Source organism: Leucoraja erinacea, chromosome 8 (assembly GCF_028641065.1).
Source record: "Leucoraja erinacea ecotype New England chromosome 8, Leri_hhj_1, whole genome shotgun sequence".
NCBI classification, from domain to species: Eukaryota; Metazoa; Chordata; class Chondrichthyes; order Rajiformes; family Rajidae; genus Leucoraja; species Leucoraja erinaceus.
The window spans coordinates 39,406,406-39,423,644 of record NC_073384.1 but is presented as its reverse complement, the minus strand read 5'-3'; the positions used below and the strand labels follow the sequence as shown (position 1 = coordinate 39,423,644).

General features: G+C 42.8%; 1 protein-coding gene across 1 annotated transcript in view; it reads left to right on the top strand.

Annotated features, from left to right (window-relative positions):
• LOC129699604 (alpha-actinin-2-like) overlaps positions 1–17,239 on the top strand; it is a 64,394-nt gene that overhangs the window by 42,541 nt on the left and 4,614 nt on the right. Inside the window, 10 exon segments of the mRNA XM_055639553.1 lie at positions 335–361; positions 363–566; positions 2,214–2,361; positions 4,513–4,663; positions 6,115–6,223; positions 7,159–7,299; positions 8,046–8,228; positions 10,932–11,066; positions 12,512–12,691; positions 15,051–15,197. Coding sequence (XP_055495528.1) covers positions 335–361; positions 363–566; positions 2,214–2,361; positions 4,513–4,663; positions 6,115–6,223; positions 7,159–7,299; positions 8,046–8,228; positions 10,932–11,066; positions 12,512–12,691; positions 15,051–15,197 — 1,425 coding nt within the window.

Sequence of the window (17,239 nt, the reverse complement as noted above, 5' to 3'; positions counted from 1 at the left end):
TCTCAGAATAAAAGGACGTACCTTTAGGAAGGAGATGAGGAGGAATTTATTTAGTCGGGTAATGATGAATCTGTGGAATTCAAGTAAATGAATATTTTTATGGCTGGGATTAATAGATTCTTGATCAGTACGGGTGTCGGGGGTTATGGGGAGAAGGCAGGTGAATGGGGTTGAGAGGGAAAGATAGATCAGCCATGATTGAATGGAGGAGTAGACATGGTTGGCGAATGGCCTAATTCTGCCCCTGTAACTAATGAGTTACTCCAGCACTTTGCCTCTATCTTGATTTTCCCCGACCCTGGGTAAAAGTGAGCTGAATTCCTGTGCCCTGCAGCTCCTGGAGTGGATTCAGAGGACCATTCCCTTGGCTGGAGAATCGGACCTCGGAGAAGACCATGCAGGCCATGCAGCAGAAGTTGGAGGACTTCCGAGACTATCGGCGCCTGCACAAACCGCCCAAGATCCAAGAGAAATGCCAGCTGGAAATCAACTTCAACACATTGCAGACCAAGCTGAGGATCAGCAACAGACCAGCCTACATGCCATCTGAGGGCAAGATGGTCTCAGTAAGCCATTTTAAAAAGCCTTGGATAGTAGATTAGATATTGAATGGCTTCCCGGCTGTACATAATCTCTAGTTTGCATGATTTTTCATTAAAGTTGATAACAGCATAGTCACAAGTTCATTGTTTGGTGAAACTTTTCATAGCCAAAGCCATTTACTTTGCATGGAGGCAGAATCGTGGTCTTGCGAATCCTAGCCTTGCTCCATCACTGCTGATTGTTGCACAGTTCAATTTAATTTATTATTGTCATGTGCACCAAGGTACAGAGAAAAGCGTTTTTGTTGCATACTATCCAGTCAGCGCAAAGAATATACATGATTACAATCAAGCCATCCACAGTGTACAGATACAGGATAAAGGGAATAACGTTTAGTGCATGGTAAAGTCAGATAAATGATGGTCCAAGGGTCTCCAATGAGGTAGATGGTAGTTCCGGACCGCTCTCTAGTTGTTGATAAGATGGTTCAATTGCCTAATAACAGGAAAAAACTGTCCCTGAATCTGGAGGAATGGGTTTTCACACTTCTGTACCTCTTGCCTGATGGGAGAGGGGAGAAGAGGGAGTGACCATCCAGTCTATGCCAAGCACTGTTAGAAAGATCTCATCAATCCCACAACCATGTCCTTTCCTTGTTGAAGCACCGGATGAAATTATTGAAGGTGCACAGCATTCCATCTACCTACAGTAACAGCCACTTGTTTGATAGAACCTTTCTCAGAGTTAAAATTATAAATGATGAATATGAGTGTTAACATCTGATGAAATAAATGGAAGGTTGGAATAAAAGGGGGTGAAGGTATATTACATTATTTTGCTTTGCAGTACCAAGCAGAGTGTAGCTGCCTTCCGATGTTGAGAAATTGATCTTTTTATTTGGGTTTGTGGGAAGTTCAAATCCTGGATTTCTTCTCGTTTTGCTGTGATCAATTCAGAGTTGTCTAAGCACATCCTTAGGGATGGGATTTATTTGTGATCACAGGTGGATATTCAAGAAATGCACTGGAACATTGAACATATAGCAATGCAATCGTGCAATAGACTCTTCGGCCCACAATGTTTGTGCCGAACATGATGCCAAGTTAAATAAATCTTCTCTGCCTGCATGTGATCCATATTCTGCATATGCACATGCCTATCTAAAAGTCTTTTAAATACTACCACTAGTGAATATGTCTCCCCCACCAACCCTGGTAGCGTCCTCCTAGCACCCATCATCCTCAAAGTAAATAACATGCCATGCACATGTCCTTTAAACTTTCCCCTCTCGCCTTATTGGAGTCCAATATTAGAACATTTCAGATCGAGAAACAGGAAGCTTTATAAGGTATTTTATAACTGGATTCCTCTGATGCATACTGAGAGCCTGCTTATAGCAGCCACCCAACCTCTGTGTGTACCATATAACATATAATAAATGAATAAATAAAAACCACAACTTGCCCTGCTCATCTCCTTTAACTTTTGCCCCTCTCACGTTAAAGGTATATCCTCTATTATTTGACTTTTCCACCTCTCGGGTTAAAGTTATATTCTCCAGTAGTTCACAGTTCTATTCTGGGAGAAAAAGGGTTATGACTGTCGACCCTGTCTATACCCTGTTCAAAGATGTAAAAGACAATTCACCTCCCTCCCCCTCTTCTATCCAGGACATTGCAAGTGCTTGGCAGCGCCTTGAACAGGTAGAGAAGGGTTATGAGGAATGGCTTCTGAGTGAGATAAGACGACTGGAACGCCTGGAACATCTGGCTGAGAAGTTCAGACAGAAAGCCACGACTCAGGAAATATGGTCACATGGTAAGGAAACACCTGATAAATTGTGACCAAATACTGTCTGAATGTCTATATGTGCTTGTGTATAACAAGACGGCACAGTGTCGCAGCAGGTAGAGTGTCTGCCTCACAGTGGCAGAGACCCAGGTTCATATGTTCTGGATGCAGAATTAGGCCATTCGGCCCATCACGTCTACTCTGCCATTCAATCATGGCAGATTTATCTTTCCCTCTCAACCCAATTCTTCTGCCTTCTCCCCATAACCCCAGACACCTGAACAAATCTTGATCCTGGCCTCGGGTGCTGTGTGGGTGGAGTTTGCACTTTCTCCCTTTGACCGCATGGGTTTCCTCCAGGTGCTGTGATATCCTGCCACATCCCAAAGACATGCGGGTTAGTAGGTTAGTTGGCTTCTGTAAAGTGTCCCTAGCGTGTGGGGAATGGATGTGAAAGTGGAATACAGTGGGAATAGTGTGAACAGGTAATCAATGGTCAATGTGGACTCAGTGGGCCGAAGGGCCTGTTGGCATGCTATATCACTAAATTAAACTAAGCAATAACAATATATCATTGATGCCGAGGTCCTAAGGACACAAAATGTAATTGATTGAAAGACACGGCATTTGTTCACTCCCTACACACAAGGATGCTGCGAGGCAGCAGCACTACCAGCTGCATCACTCTATCGCCTGAACCCTATTCTCCCTAAAGATAATCTTGATTTATTGGATTGCATTTTTGTTGTTCATTGTAGTGTAATATTGTTATTATTGCTACGTTTATTTTTATACAACTACTAATTGTATTGTCGTTATTTTGTGTGATTTTGGTTAGTCAGTCTCTTCTCATTATAAAGAGATACAAAATGCTGGAGTAAGTCAGTGGGTCAGGCAGCATCTCTGGAGAAAATGGATAGGTGATATCCTGACCTGAAACATCACTTATACATATTTCCAGGTATACTGCCTTGACCCGCTGAGTTATTTAGCATTTTGTGTCCACATTTGGTACAAAATCAGCATCTGCAGTTCCATTTTATTATGGGTCGACCCATTATAATTTTGGTTCTGGATATTGTTTTAGACTTTATAGAAACAGGCTCTTCAGTCCAATCAGACCATGATCATCCCGTACAATTGCACTATCCTACACAATCGGGACAATTTACAATTTTGCAGAAGCCAATTATCCTACAAATCACATCTTTGGAGTGTGGGAAAAAAACTGGAGCAACTGGAGAAAACCCATGTGGACACAGGGGGCTCATACAAATTCCGTTACAGCACCCATAGTCAGGATCGAACCCGAGTCTCTGGCGCTGTAAGGCAGCAACTCTACTGCTGCACCACTGTGCCCAGGGGCGGAAATCGCTATCAAAACATGGGGAGGGGGCAGGCGTGTACCATCAGGGTGGGCAAGGTAGGCACTGCCTACACTGACTAAAATTATAACATGGTAATTACTAAATATAAATAGTAAAGGCATGGGAGAATTATGCCTATCTAAGAGATCGATCTCTAAGGTAGGCATAATTCTCTGTGCCTTTCACCCGCAGCGCTTGTATCCCTTGAAGGTCTATGCAGCCCACGTGCCGTTAGCGCTGCCTTAAGCCGTCAATTTCAAGCGTGGCTGAAGGCAGCTGAAATTCTGCCTGCAGCACTTGGCGAGTTTCTTGACGGGGTTTTCAAATAATCCTACATACTCGGGACAATTTACAATTATCACCAAAGTCAATTAACTTACAAACCTGCATGTCGTTGGTGTGTGGGAGTAAATTGGAGCACTCGGTGAAAACCTGCACGGTCGTAGGGAGAACGCACAAACTCCCTGCAGACAGCACCCGTAGTCAGGATCAAACTCGGGTCTTTGGCATGGTAAGGCAGCAACTCTATCGCTGTGCCACTGCGCTGCCCACAGTGTTGGGCAAGTTGGACCAAAGGGCCTGTTTCCGCGCTGTATGACTATGACTCTCTTTGACTCTGTGACTCATGGTCAACAGACCATATTCAGGCAATGAATCCCTGAGATAATAGAGGAAATTGTTCTCCATTCCCTAACTCGCCCTCTGCTCTGTTAATTCCATTGTCTGTAATCCCCAAGTATATCCTCATACCTTGATTTTCACTTGCAAGTAATTGGGGCACAAAGTTAACCTGGACTCTTGTTTTCCACAGGGAAAGATCAAACCTTGGTGCAAAAAGACTACGAATCTGTCACTTTGACCGAAGTGCGGGCTTTGCTGAGAAAGCACGAGGCATTTGAGAGTGATCTGGCAGCACATCAGGACCGTGTGGAGCAAATTGCTGCCATTGCACAGGAGCTGAAGTAAGTTCCATTTGCAACCTGACAGCTGGTGACATTGCAGTAACAATCGGCCTCAAAATAATCCAACTCTGTTGAATTTTGTTGGACCGCAGAAAATGATTGTAGCTTTTGGGGAGAAAAAGACACTCAATGGGCATCATGGTGGCACAACGTTGGAATTTCTGCCTTACATTGCTTGCAGCACCAGAGACCCGGGTTCAGTCCCGAGCACTCTGTACGGAGTTTGTACGTTCTCCCTGTGACTGCGTGGGTTTTCTCTGAGATCTTCGGTTTCCTCACGCACTCCAAAGATGTACAGGTTTGGAGGTTAATTGGCTTAGTATAAGTGTAAATTGTCCCAAGTAGGAGAGTGTTAAAATGCTGGCGTCGGTGGTCGGTGCGGACTCAGTGGACCGTAGGGCCTGTTTCCATGCTGTATTTCTAAACTAAACTAAACACTGTTGGAGGAACTCAGCAAGTCTTTAGATTTTAGAGATACAGTGCGGAAACAGGCCATTCGGCCTACCAAGTCCGCGCTGAAGAGTGATCACCCCGTACACTAGCACTATCGTACACACTAGAGACAATTGCAATTTTACTGAAGCCATTTAACCTACAAACTTGAACATCTTTGGAGTGCGAGAGGAAATCAGAGCACCCGGAGAAAAGCCACAGGGTCACAGGAAGAATGCACAAACTCCGTACGGACACCACCCATGGTCAGGATTGAACGTAGATCTCTGGTGCTATAAGGCAGCAGCTCTACCGCTGCATCACTATGCCACCCGGGTCAGACAGCATCTGTAGAGAACATGGACAGGTGGCATTTCAGGTCATTTCGAGCTCCACTTTTCCAGCTTTCTATCTCCCAACCCTTGCTATTAGTCTGAAGAAAGGTCCCAACATGAAACTATCCATCCATGTTTTCCAATGATGCTCTGACCTTCTGTTACTCCTGAATTTTGTGTTTAGCTTCGGTATAAACCTCCAGTTCCTGTATAAACATCTGCAGTTACGTCCTACACACTCTTCATGTTTATGTTTATTATTTTGCACTGGTACTGTAAAAAACTTTGTTTTGCTTGTTATCCAATCAGATCAGATAATACTATGCATGAATTCACCTTTACATTTTTTTTTTTTAATTTCCCCCACATTTTTAATTAATTTGTCAGATCTGTGTCCATTCCCTAATCCTATCCATATCCCTTTCTGGCTGTCTTATTGCTGCTTCATGCTGCCAATTATTTAACGATTCAATGATACTTTATTGTCCCATGTATCTAGTACAGTGAAATTATTTATTTTGCAGACAATCTGGTAAAATCATACCATAGATGAGCACAATCATACATTAATACAAAAGTGCAATGACTGTAGTGTAAGAACAGTTGTAATTATCTGCAGTAGTTTGCATTTGTACATTGACAGCCACTTGCATTTTTTACACATTTCTAATCTTTTTTTAAAAGTGAGTTGGACTATCACAATGCTGCTGGAATAAATGAACGATGCCAGAAGATCTGTGATAAATGGGATAGTTTTGGAACTCTGACTCAGAAACGTCGGGAAGCTTTAGAGGTAAGGTGTATTTGAATGTTAACTAGTTGCATAACAATGTCGTTTAAGAAACTTCTCTGAACTTAAAAATACATATTTACGGGTGGGACCAGTATTTGTACGTGACGCACATTTTTAGTTTTGTTTTAGATTGAGGGATACAGCGCTGAAACAGGCCTTTCGGTCCACCAAGTCTGTGCTGACCACCCCATGCCCATCACCCTGTACACTAGCACTATCGTATGGAAGGTGTGGACTCGGTCAGCTAAAGGGCATGGTGTTTCCATGCTGTATCTTTCAATCAAGAGAACTAAATTACATTTTACATGAATCCACGAGATGGCATAAAGCACCAATTAATTGGACACTCTCAAATTGTGTTGCCCATGGTACCTCTTCCCTCTGTCATTGCACCTACCTAAACTGAAATGGCAGGGGGATTTGCTTTTCTGAAGAGTTCTCAAAACACTCTCTAAGTGCAACCACAACAGCCTTTCTAGTTCCATGATTAAGGAACGCTGATTTTCACAATCCTTCCATGCGGGTACAGTGACACACAGTTGCTGCCTTACAGCGCCAGAGACCTGGGTTCGATACTGACCTTGGGTGCTGTTTGAATGGAGTTTGTACATTCTTCCTGTGACTGCGGGGTTTTTGCCAGGTGTTCCAGTTTCCTCCCACATTCCAAGGACATACGGGTTTGTAGGATGACACAAAGCTGTGGTACCTCAGCGGGACAAGGCAGCAGAGAAGGAATGGGTGACTTTTCGGGTCAAGACCCTTCTTCAGACACTTGTAGGTTAATTGATCTCTGTAAAGTGTCTCTAGTGTCTACGATAAAACTAATGTACGGGTGATCGAGGTTGGCGCAGACTCGGTGGGCAAAGAGCATGTTTCCACACTGTATCGCTAAACTATACAGTGAAGTAAATGTTCCTGGTCTATCCAATTTACAGAGAACCGAAAAGTTACTGGAAACAATCGATCAGCTGTTCCTAGAGTTTGCCAAAAGGGCTTCTCCCTTTATCAACTGGGTGGAAGGAGCAATGGAAGATCTACAGGACATGTTCATTGTTCACAGCATTGAAGAGATCCAGGTACTGCATGTTTATCTAAAACAGTGGATGACTATGGTTGCCGGCTTCAATTAAAATTCACTTTGATGAAATTACAGTCAGGTGCGTGGAACATCCTGCCATGAAAAGTAAAGCAGATACAATAGTCATTCTAAAGAGTTATCTCGAGAGGCATGTGAACATGCAGGTAATGTGGGGATATAGACCATGTGCAGGCAGATTGGCATCATGGTTGGCACAGATATGCGGGCTGCAGGGCCCGTTCCTGTGCTATGATCTTGTGTGCTGATTCATTCAATTTGTACTCTGTATAGAGGCATATAACCCACAATACATTGGGGCTTAGCATGCATGTGACTACAAATAATCTTTGCATTGGCATTAAACTATTTCATTGTGTTCTGGATTATTCGATTATTATTTTTAGTCAATTTTTTTTTAAGTTATTGGTTGAAATGTGCTTGCTGCTGCCATGGGTTCAAGAAGATTATTTACACTCCAACATAAACCAGAGACAGGCATGAGGCTGATGTTGATTGGGAAGGGCATCAAGGGTGGCTGGGAGAAGGCAGAAGGATGGGGTTGAGAGGGAAAAATAGATTAGCCATGGCAAAGAAAACTTGATGGACCAAACAGCCAAATTCTGTTCCGATGTCTTATGATTTATGATGTTTGAAAGCTGCAATTGCAATAAATCAGTGCCACAAATATTTGGGCATGATTTTAAAATGATGCTTTGATTTTTCACATTTTTCCCCACTGTTTAGAATCTTGTAGCAGCTCACGAACAATTTAAGGCCACCCTTCCAGAAGCAGACAGTGAGAGACAAGCCATTCTGGGAATCCTCAATGAAGTGCAGAAGATAATGCACACCTATGGCATCTTGACATCTATGGCAAATCCTTACACCTCCATATCCTGTGAAGAAATTAATGCCAAATGGGCAAGGGTAAGACCAGGAAAAGTGCCCTCTAAATAAAGCCGTCTATTTTCAGAACATACAGTAGGGTTAAGGCAAGAAGAGAAAAATCAAATATAATAATGTATAAAATCATGAGAGGAATAGATCGGGTAGATGCACAGAATCTCTTGCCCAGAGTAGGGGAATCGAGGACCAAAGGACATAGGTTCAAGGTGAAGGGGAAAACATTTAATAGGAATCTGAAGGATAACTTTTACACACAAAGGGTGGTGAGTGTATTGAACAAGCAGCCAGAGTCTGAAGAAAGGGTTTCGACCTGAAACATTGCCTATCTCCTTCGCTCCATAGATGCTGCTGCAACCACTGAGTTTCTCCAGCACTTTTGTGTACCTGCCAGAGGATGTAGTTGAGGCTGGGACTATCCCAATGTTTAAGAAACAGTTAGCCAGATACATGGATAGGACAAGTTTGGAGGGATATGGACCAAGCGCAGGCAGGTGGGACAAGTGTAGCTGGGACACGTTGGCCGGTGTGGGCAAGTTGGGACGAAGGGCCTATTACCACGCTGTTTCACTCTATGACTCTATAAATAGGAACCTGAGGCACCATTTTCACACAGTGGGTGATGGGTATATGGAACGAGCTGCTGGAGGAGGTAGTTGAGGCGCGTACTATAACAACATTGAAATACATTTGGACAGGTACATGGTTCGGATAGTTTTAGAGGTATGCGGGCCAAACGCGAACAGGTGGGATGTGTAGCTGGGTCATTTTGGTGGGCATGGACAAGTTGGGCCAATGGGCCCATTTCAATACTGTATGATTCTATGACTCTAAAAATAATTTTAAAAAAAGAACAAAATGCAGGAAATGAACAAAATTTCACTACTGAAAAGAGAACCAAAATGATAAAATATTGAAAGCATAGCTTTTTGTTTGCCAGTGCTGATTTATTTAGCATTGAACCAAGATTTACTTCACTCATGAGGGTGAAGAATCTGCTCTGTATTTTTATCACCTCTTGGTTTTAGTTCAAATGTATAGTTTTGCATTGTGAAGGTAGGCTATATTATTTTTAAAATGCATGTAAGAAGCTTTAAGGTGAAAGGGGCACAGTTTAAAGGAGAGGTGTGGGACTCTACCCCAATACAAGTAACTTTCGGCCAATTCTGCATCTGACTGGGTCAGGATTTTCCAGGCACTGAGAGAATTGCTGTGGTCCAGCACTCATTATTTGATTGTCAATGTTAATGGGTGGCTGGTAGAGTTGAATTTAGTTCAGAGACACAGCATGGAAATAGGCCCTTCTGTCCATCGAGTTCATGCTGACCATGGATCATCCGTACACTAGTTCTGTTGTCCCACTTTCACATCCTACACATGAGGGGCATTTTACAGAAGCCAATTAACCTACAAACCTGCACGTCTTTGGGATGTGGGAAGAAACCGGAACACCCGGAAAAAACTCAAGCGGTCACGGCGATCGTGCAAACACCGTACAGACAGCACCTGCAGTGAGGATCGAACCAGGGTTTCTGGCGCTGTAAGGCAGCAATTCTATCGCTGCGCCACTGAGCTGTTGCCTTACCAGACCAGAGAGCTGGATTTGAACCTAACCTCAGGTGCTGTCTGTGTGGAGTTTGCACGTTCTCCCTGTGACTGTATGGGTTTCCTCAGAGCGCTGTTTTTCTCCTACATCCCAAAGACGTCTGGGTTTGTAGGTTAATTGGCCTCTGTAAACTGTCACTACTGTGTAGGGAGTGGATGTGAAAGTGGGATAACAGTGTGATTCAATGGCTATTTACTGTATAGGCAACTAAACATTACATAGTGAAATTCATTTTGCATATAATGTCGTCGCCGCCATGTGTATTGTTCGATGCCATTTCAGTGTCAAAGTCCGGATTCCCGTGTGTTTGTTCAATCGGAGCGGTTCCCAATCCGTCGCCCACGGCCGGCTTGGCCCTCGAACCGCCGTCCCTCTCTCTCTTCTCCACACCAGCATCTTGTGCCGCGGGATGCCTCCAGCAGCCTACCTAAAGGCGCTGGAGGCATTCTCCCGGTTCACCCCCCCCCCCCCCCTACCGGCCCCTGCACTCCACGCCCGATGATTCCAGTGACTCCATCCCGGTATTCCACGTCTGACGAGCTTTTGGGTGTTTCCATGTGAATGGATGATCAATGGTCAGCGTGGACTCAATGGGCCAAAGGGCCAGGTTCCATGCAGTATCATTCATTCAGCTCAATCAAGTAGCACCACTTTCCATTCATAAAGCCCTTTTAATCCATCAATCAAACCAGCACTGTATAAACTGTTTGATTTATTTTGGATGTTGATATTGAAATTGTACATGTAATAGGTATTCTGATTTTTCTTCCGTGGTCATCTTTAAAAAGTTTGTATTTGAAAATCCAAACAAATGTGGTTAACAAAACATTAATGCTTAGGTTAAATAAAATACAAAATGCTGCAGTAACACAGCGGGTCACGCAGCATCTCTTGAGAACATGGGTAGGTGATGTTTCTGGTTGAGACCCTTCTTCAGACTGATGTCTTTCAGCAGCGACAAAAGGATAGAAGAGTCTGAAATGTGAAGTTGGGGTGTGACCTGAAACGTCCCCATCCATGTTCTCCAGAGATGCTGCCTGACCCGCTGAGTTACTGCTGCATTTCGTGTATTTTTCTTGCTATTAATGGTTGGGTTCATTGGCCCACGTTTTAAATGACAGGTGAAGCAACTGGTTCCTCAGAGAGACTCGGCCCTGCAGGAGGAGGTTGTGCGGCAGCATTCCAACGAGCGTCTCCGTCGCCAGTTTGCCACCCAGGCTAACGTAGTTGGGCCTTGGATCCAACACAAGATGGAGGTAAGACACCAACCTGCCTTATGACCCAACCCAGAATATCAAATAGCATTCTTGGTTTATGTGCCAGGTGGCACAGTGGCACAACTGGTAGAGCTGAAAGGACCAAAAGAACAGGTTCTATCAGATTTTAAGTATAGAGATACAGTGCGGATCCTCCAGATGCCCTGGTTTCCCCCACATCCCAAAGATGTGATTGATGGCTTAATGGCTTCTGGAAATTGCCCTTTAGCGAGTAAATGAGCGGTAGAATCTGGGTGAAATTAATGACAATATGGAGAAAATAAAATTGGGTTGGATTAGTGTAGGAATAATGCGAATTGGTTGTTGTTAGTCCCAGTGGACTCAGTGAGCTACATGGCCTGTGTCCGTTCTGTACATTTAGACTTTAGAGATACAGTGCAGAAACAGCCCTTCGGCCCACTGCCGACCAGAATCATCCCAAACGCTAGCTCTATTCTATACATTAGGAATAGTTTCCAGAGGCAAATTAACCTGCAAGCCTGTACATCTTTGAAGATAACCGGAGCACCCGGAGAAAACCGATGCAGTCACAGGAAGAACATACCAACTCTGTACAGACAGTGGTCAGGATTGAATCCAGTTGTCTGACACTCTAAGGCAGCAACTCTACTGCTGCTCCACAATGCCGCCCACAACAGTCTGTATGGAGTTTGCATATTCTCCTCGTAACCGCGCGGGTTTCTCCGGGTGCTCTGGTTTCCTGCCATATCCCAAACACGTGTAAGTTTGTAGGTTAATTGGCCTCTGTAAATTGCTGTGTGTGTGAATGTGAAAGTGGGAGAATGTATAATTAGTGTGAACGGTAGATCGATTGTCAGCATGGACTCAGTGGGCCGCAGGGCCTGTTTCCATGCTGTATCTTTAAATCAACTCTATTCAGGTCAGCAGTAGCTCAAATTTCCATTCATAAATCACTTTAAATGTATCCCATTGAAGACTACATATAACCAGAGAATTAGCTGCCCAAAAGTTTAATCAAAAGCCTAATCTTGAAAAGGTCAATAAGTGATTGAAGACCAGGGCAAAGAACCAGCACCAGGAAGGTTCAGAACGCAGACATTGGTCTCACACTGTAGAGCATCAGTTTCATAGACAAAGCCCAATATCCACAGTCAGGTAGAGGTGAATTGGACAGTACCCCAGCTCAACCTGTCTTTCCGCTGACTGGTTAGCACGCAATAAAAGCTTTTCATGGTACCTCGGTACATGTGACAATAAACTAAACTAAACTTATGGGGGGGACCATTCAGAAGCTTTATAACGGAGACCGGGTAGAATCTGTTCCCGAGTCCGGTGGTGTGCGTTTTTAAGCTTCTGTACCTTCTGTCGGATGGGAGCAGGGAGGGGGAGAAATGGCCAGGGTGGGTCAATATAATTACTTTTGAAAGTGGAATGTTGTTGTAAATGTATGAATTTAACAACAGGCTATTGGTCAAAGTTCTATTGAGATGAGTGGAGCCCTGGAAGATCAGATGAACCAACTGAAACAGTGTGAGGAAGTCATCATTAACTACAAACCCAATGTGGACAAACTAGAAGGAGAACATCAACTTATTCAAGAGGCTCTGATCTTTGACAACAAGCACACCGGCTACACAATGGAGGTACTGGATGCATGGAGTTAGAGACACACGGCACAGAAGAAAAAAATGTTATTGTTAGATCTTCCCACCCATTTAATTGAAAACATAAACAAACGTTTATCTTCTCTTGTTAAGTTATGCGAGGAAGCCAACTTATTTTATGTTATAGCATGAAACAGGCCCTTTGGCCCAACTTGCCCCACCTACACCAGTACCACTTGGCTAATATCCCTCTAAACCTATCCTATCCATGTACTTGTCTAAATCTCTCTTAAATGTTGTGATAGTTAGTACCAACCTCATCTGCCACCTCTGGCAGCTCGTTCCATTTACCCATTACCCTTTGTGTAATAAAGAAACGTTATCCCTCGAGTACCTATTAGATCTTTTACCCGCTCACCTCAAATGTTGTGGACAAAATATGCATTAACATGAATTTTTTTTGGACCTGAGGAAGAACAATTTAAGAATAATGTGACACCTTACAGGAGATTTATAAACTCTGTAGAATTACAGAATGTACAACACAGTAAAAAGCCATGCTGCCCATCCAGTCCATTTTAGTATATGATTGCTCTGATCAGACCTCTTCCCGTCGCACTTCATCTAACCATAAGTTCAATTTTTCCTCACTGGCTTTGAGAGGTTGGGTATACTAGGACATTATTCCTTCCTCTTATAGAGGTGTGTAAAATCATGACGGGAATAGATAGGATAAATGCACAGAATCTATTACCAAGAATGGGGGAATCAAGAACCAGAGGATGTAGATTTCAGGTTGGATGGGAAAGATTTAATAGGAACCTGAAGGGCAACTTTTTCTCTGGGAGGGTGGCGGGTATGTGGAACGAGTTGCCAGAGGAGGGAGTTGAGGCAGGTACGTCAGTAGCATTTAAAAGATACTTGGACAGGCACATGATAGGAAAGGTTTAGAAGTAGGTATCCAAACATGTGCAAATGGGACTAGCTTACATGGGGCATCTTGGCAGGCATGGACAAGTTGGGTTGAAGGGCCTGTTTTCATACTGTATGACTGTAAATACATACAGTAGCAATGTTACAAAATTTTGAGATTTAAAAAATCAAGTCTGCAATTTATCCCATCAGATAAAGCATAACAATAAGTTTAATTTGACACCTAATTCACTTTCATATCTCAAGTAATAAAAAAGTTATGGCCATTTTCATACTCGGAAATTAGCATCTTGTTCCCTATTGATTTTCTATGGACATAACAAAAAAGCTGTGATCGTGGACAGTCAAAAGCCCATAACCTTCTTAAAAATTAAGAGAACTGAATGAAATTTTCAGTTATCATAGATTGAACCATTCTGAAACAAATATAAAATAATCTAACTTGGATGACCTGAAATTAAAGCATATAATTAGTTAGTTACCCAATTGTAGCTAATTTCAAACTTCAATTTACTAGATCTAAACATCTATCCATTTCTTAATAAATGATTAACATTTTTAAATAGCCCAAGTGTCCAAATAATATTCACAAATAATTCACAATAAAACATGATTTTTAAATCTCATTTACATCAATTTATAGGCCAAATGGAAGGAATTTAGTGTTCAATTGCTGTAAATTAGAGTCAATTTAAATCGGCTTTCTAGTGGGTTCCTGTGAACGCGCTGGTTTAGAACGTTCACATTGCGCTGGATTTGTGCCCTCAAATGCCCAGAAAAATACTGCGGGATATAAAGAGCCCAAAATGAGCTACTCGCTATAGAAAACTTTAATAACAGGGTTATTTACATGTCCCATTTAATGTAAAAATAAGGTACATACCTTTAATTGTTTGCTTTATAAAACCCTGGGGCTGTGAGAGGTTGCGGAGTGAGAGAGTGATTTTTAAGCTACTCTAACCATTTTACAAGGCCATAAAAACTAATAATATCTTTTGTGACGGGGTCTTTCAGCGATTTTCCGTTAATGATTTACTAGGCTGAACATTTTCGATTGCAACAGCCTAGAAAAAATCGCGTTTTAAACCCGCCCCCTCTAAACAGCGCCAAAATCGCACACAAGGGGTGGGGCAGATGCTCAGCCACGATTCAGGTAGGTTTTGTAACATACCTACATACAGTATCCATACTATTTATATAATTACTTTTGGTACCAACTTCCCTGTTCCAGTCATTCTCTTGCTTCGGCTTTTTAGAATGTTTTCACTGCTTTCTACATCAGCAACAACAAAGATGCTGCTGGCCTGCGTATGCAACCACATTTTCAGCAGCCCTTCCTATTGAATCATTGCTCAGTCAGAAAGTGAAATGGTCTAAAGCAGAAAGATTTGACTATTGCCGTTTGCATCATGGTATGACGCTGAGCTACATTTTTCAGAGCCACCTTTGTTACTAACTTTGACAGCACATCCGAGTCGGCTGGGAGATGCTCCTCACTACAATCGCTAGGACTATCAATGAAATTGAGACGCAGATTCTAACCAGAGATGCTAAAGGAATCACCCAGCAACAAATGAATGAATTCCGGTCTTCATTCAACCACTTTGACAGGGTACACTGCTCCTTTCATTGTGTGTGGCTTGCTTTTCAGATGAGCATGTGAAAAATATTTATAGCTGTTTGCACTTTATGGTGGCTGTTTTCTCACACATATCCTCCCCGTCCATAAATAATGAATGAATGAATCTCTTTATTGTCATTGCACGTGGTACAACGAAATTTAAAAGTCAATCCCACGGTGCGATTCACAAGAGCAATTTTAAATATATAAGGAAAAGGTAAAAATATATACATATAAAAAAAAATTACAGATAAATAACAATAGCAGCTGAGGTAGAACCATTCAGTTGAATGTGAGTGTTATAATCACATGTCCAGTCTCAGAATGACCATAGAGATGGGTTTAACATGGCATGCTGCAATTAATGAAGAATGAAAGGCCTATGTGGAGTGGATAAAGAGGTTAAGGGGGTTCTTATTGCATCTCATGATAGGTTCTTGATTAGGAAGGCATCAAAGGTTATGGGGAGACGGCAGGAGAATGGGGTTGAGAGGGAAAGATAGATCAGCCATGATTGAATGGTGGAGTAGACTTGATGGGCTGAATACCTTAATTCGAGTTTAGTTTATTGTCACATTCTGAGGTTCAGTGAAAAGCTCCAACATCTTGTGATCTGATGGTAGTAGTGGGAGAGTCTAGGACCAAAGGGCACACCCTCAAAATAAAAAGGACATACCTTTAGAATGGAGATGTGGAGAAATTTCTTTAGCCAGAGGGTGGTAAATCTGTGGAATTTATTGCTGAAATTGATAGGTTCTTGATCAGTAAGGATGTCATAGATTACGGGGCGAAGGCAGGGGAATGGGGTTGAGAAGGAAAAATAGATCAGCCATAATTGAATGGCCAGCAGACTTGATGGGCCGAATCACCTAATTCTGCTCCTATGTCGTATGGTCTTTCGGTCTTGTGTGCAAAACTAGGAAGGTTTTTGCAAGCTGCAAGTAAAGGAGCTCAGAGCGTGCCTCGTCAATCCTGGACATGTTTCGAAATTATAATTGGGAGAGCCACAGTGGAACCACCCAGCTGTTTATTTATTTAAATTTGTCCACTTTGAAGATATTCTAAGCTGATTTGACTTCCAAGTTTGCTTGATTTGCATGAAACTCAATTTGTACCCAAGGGTGACGGCACAGTGGCAGAGTTGCTGTCTTACAGCCCCAGAGATCCGAGTTTGATCCTGACTCTGGGTATTGTCTGTACGGAGTTTGTACATTCTCCCTGTGACCACGTGGATTTTCTCTGGGTGCTCCAATTTCCTCCCACACTCCAAAGACGTAAAGGCTTGTAGGTTAATTGATTTTGGTAAATTGTAAATTGTCCCTAGTGTGTAGGATATTGCCTCGCTGGACAGTGCAGACTCGGTGAGCCAAAGGAAAATCAAAAAGGATGCGAAGAAAATTATACCAGATATTACTTCCAAGAGATGCGATGGGATGAATGGCTTCTTCCTTTTGAAACTTGGTGGCCACCTTATGTCCAATGGGCTGGGTGATATGCTGTGTGGTCTGCTCTACTATTCAGCAGCGCCCCTTGCATTCAAATCGGGTGCCACAGTTTCTTACATGGGCCCACAGCACCTGGAGAAAACCCATGTGGCTAGAGGGAGAACGTGCAAACTCCACACAGATAGCAAGCACCCAAGTATGTTAGTTTAATTGTGTGAAATACAACACATTTTAACTTGGGTACATCAGAAGTTCACCCAGCACTTGGGGGGTGTGGCAGATAGAATAAACATCAACTTGATGTGCAACTGCAAGATGTACTATTCATGACATGACATTTTTGGTGAAAGTGACCTTTTAATAAATTGTCGTTCTAATAAACATTAACCAAGTGAGTTATAGTTCTGATCCTGTGCATTGCATGTTTAGAATTAGCTGTAAACACCATGTTCACATTGCATGCTGCAACCGTGTTGGAAACTAGGATAATTCTCGCACGCTGAGACCAAAGCTATTCAGAGCCTGCCTCATCAGCCTTGGACATGTTGGAAATGATAAACGGGTACTAACTGGACTGTGTTTTATTAT